Consider the following 1,831-nt stretch of genomic DNA (forward strand, 5'->3'; position numbering starts at 1 on the left):
GGAGGTGGATCTTGGCCACGCGCAGCGAGTAACGCGTCTGCCATTCGTCGCACGTCAATGATATGGGGTGGAAAGCCTCGTCGGTCTAGCTCTAGAATCCACTGAATAAGAGACTGCTCCTCGACAGGTGATAGCTTACGCCTAGTAGACGGAACCTCTGATCGTGGCTGGATACCGCGGAGGCGTGTCTGGAGCGTCGATTTTGGCACGTCGTACGCTTTCGCGAGAGAGTAGATAGATTGTTTTGGATTATTATGATAGGACGCCATAGCAAGACTTATTCTACCTTCACGAGAAGTCTGTATAGAACGTTGTTGTCGCGGCATTGTGGTTGTTGTGTAGAGCGTCGCGTTAAGTTTGGTGGGGCGGCCAGCTTATTGTTCCGGCCAGCTTACTGATCCCGCACGTTAAAATATACTAATTACTAAGCATCTTATAGATTACGTAATACACTAGTTCTAAATAAGTATCTCTATTTCTTACTACGGATTCGCCGTCTCATAGATTACGTAATACACTAGTCCTAAATAAGTATCTCTATTTCTTACTGCAGATTCGCCGTCTCATAGATTACTCGTTAAATAAATATAACAGCGAAATATCCTCCACATTCTAAGGCTAATCGTAACATTAAGATATTAATAATAAGTAGAGAAAAAGAGTATTATAATTAAAAGTCCACTACTATATATCTATAAGTTAAATAAGTTAGTAGAGAGAGTAGGCTAAAAGTTAATTATAAAAGCGATTAAAATACGTACTAGCGTAAACCTCTCTAAAAAGATATAGCTAGAAGTAATAGATACTATAGTATATCTCTATAGTATAAGCCTAATAGAAATCTACTTCATTAAATTACCTAATAAAGTACTAGACCTATAATTAAGAAAAAGCTTATAGGAGTATAGTACGTTATAAATATAACCTATAATAGCTAACTTTTACTTAGACTAGAGTAGAATTTTTATCTATAGCTATAGCGTATATCCGCTAGATTAGGAGCGTATAGTAGGGCGAGATAAAAGAGGGTTTAAAGTTAATCTAAAAGCCTATATTAGATACTTAGTTTAATATATTATATCTAATATATACTAAGTATAGGTACTAATACTTAATAAGGTAATTATAACGCGTAATATAACCTTTAATAAAAGACTATTTTATAAAAATAAGAAAGATTAAGAAATACCTAAAGATAAAGTAGTAAGAATTAAAAATATATTATATAATAGTAAGTTAGAGAATTCTAGGCAAAAGATAGATATCTCGCTACTAATTAAGGAAAGAGGAGTAGTAAGAGAAGAACTAGTTACTAATAAAGAAATTAGTAATAAGCTAGTAGATAATTATAAAATAGAGACTAGCTAGTCTAGTAATTATAATTATATATTAGTAGAATCTATATAGAGTGCGAGTATAGCTAGTAAGTACTTAGAAATTCGCGCGGATTAGAAATCTACTTCTATACTTTCTACTCTAGAGTAAACCCTAGTACTAAGAATATAAAGAGGAAGAGACTCTAATAACTATAGAAAAGTATACCTACCTAAGAGAGCTAGATTATTATAGCCTGCGGTGCGTTCTTAATAAGGGCGACTACTAAGAGGTTAAGAGTAGGAGCGCTCTTCTTAGCTAAATAATCGCGCTAGTCGCGTAAACTCTAACGCACTAGATAAGTCTAATAGAAAAAACTTACCTACGCGATAGAGTTAAAAAATCAGGTAAGAAGCGCTAGAGATTAATAGACCTCTAAATAGATATCTACTAGTACAGCGTAAGTATAAAGACCGTAATCTTAATAATTAACTAGAGAGTAGAATATCTAGAGGTA

The 1,831-nt window shown here is 34.1% G+C and overlaps 1 protein-coding gene across 1 annotated transcript; it reads right to left on the minus strand.

Moving 5' to 3' along the window:
- Positions 1-101: 101 nt before the first annotated feature.
- COCSADRAFT_95275 (uncharacterized protein) lies at positions 102-269 on the minus strand (the record flags this gene model as incomplete). The annotated part of the gene is made up of 1 exon (XM_007704035.1): positions 102-269. A coding segment is annotated over one exon (168 nt), but the record flags the coding sequence as incomplete, so codon positions are not given.
- Positions 270-1,831: the final 1,562 nt, after the last annotated feature.

Source organism: Bipolaris sorokiniana (genome assembly GCF_000338995.1).
Source record: "Bipolaris sorokiniana ND90Pr unplaced genomic scaffold COCSAscaffold_11, whole genome shotgun sequence".
In the NCBI taxonomy this organism is placed as follows: domain Eukaryota; kingdom Fungi; phylum Ascomycota; class Dothideomycetes; order Pleosporales; family Pleosporaceae; genus Bipolaris; species Bipolaris sorokiniana.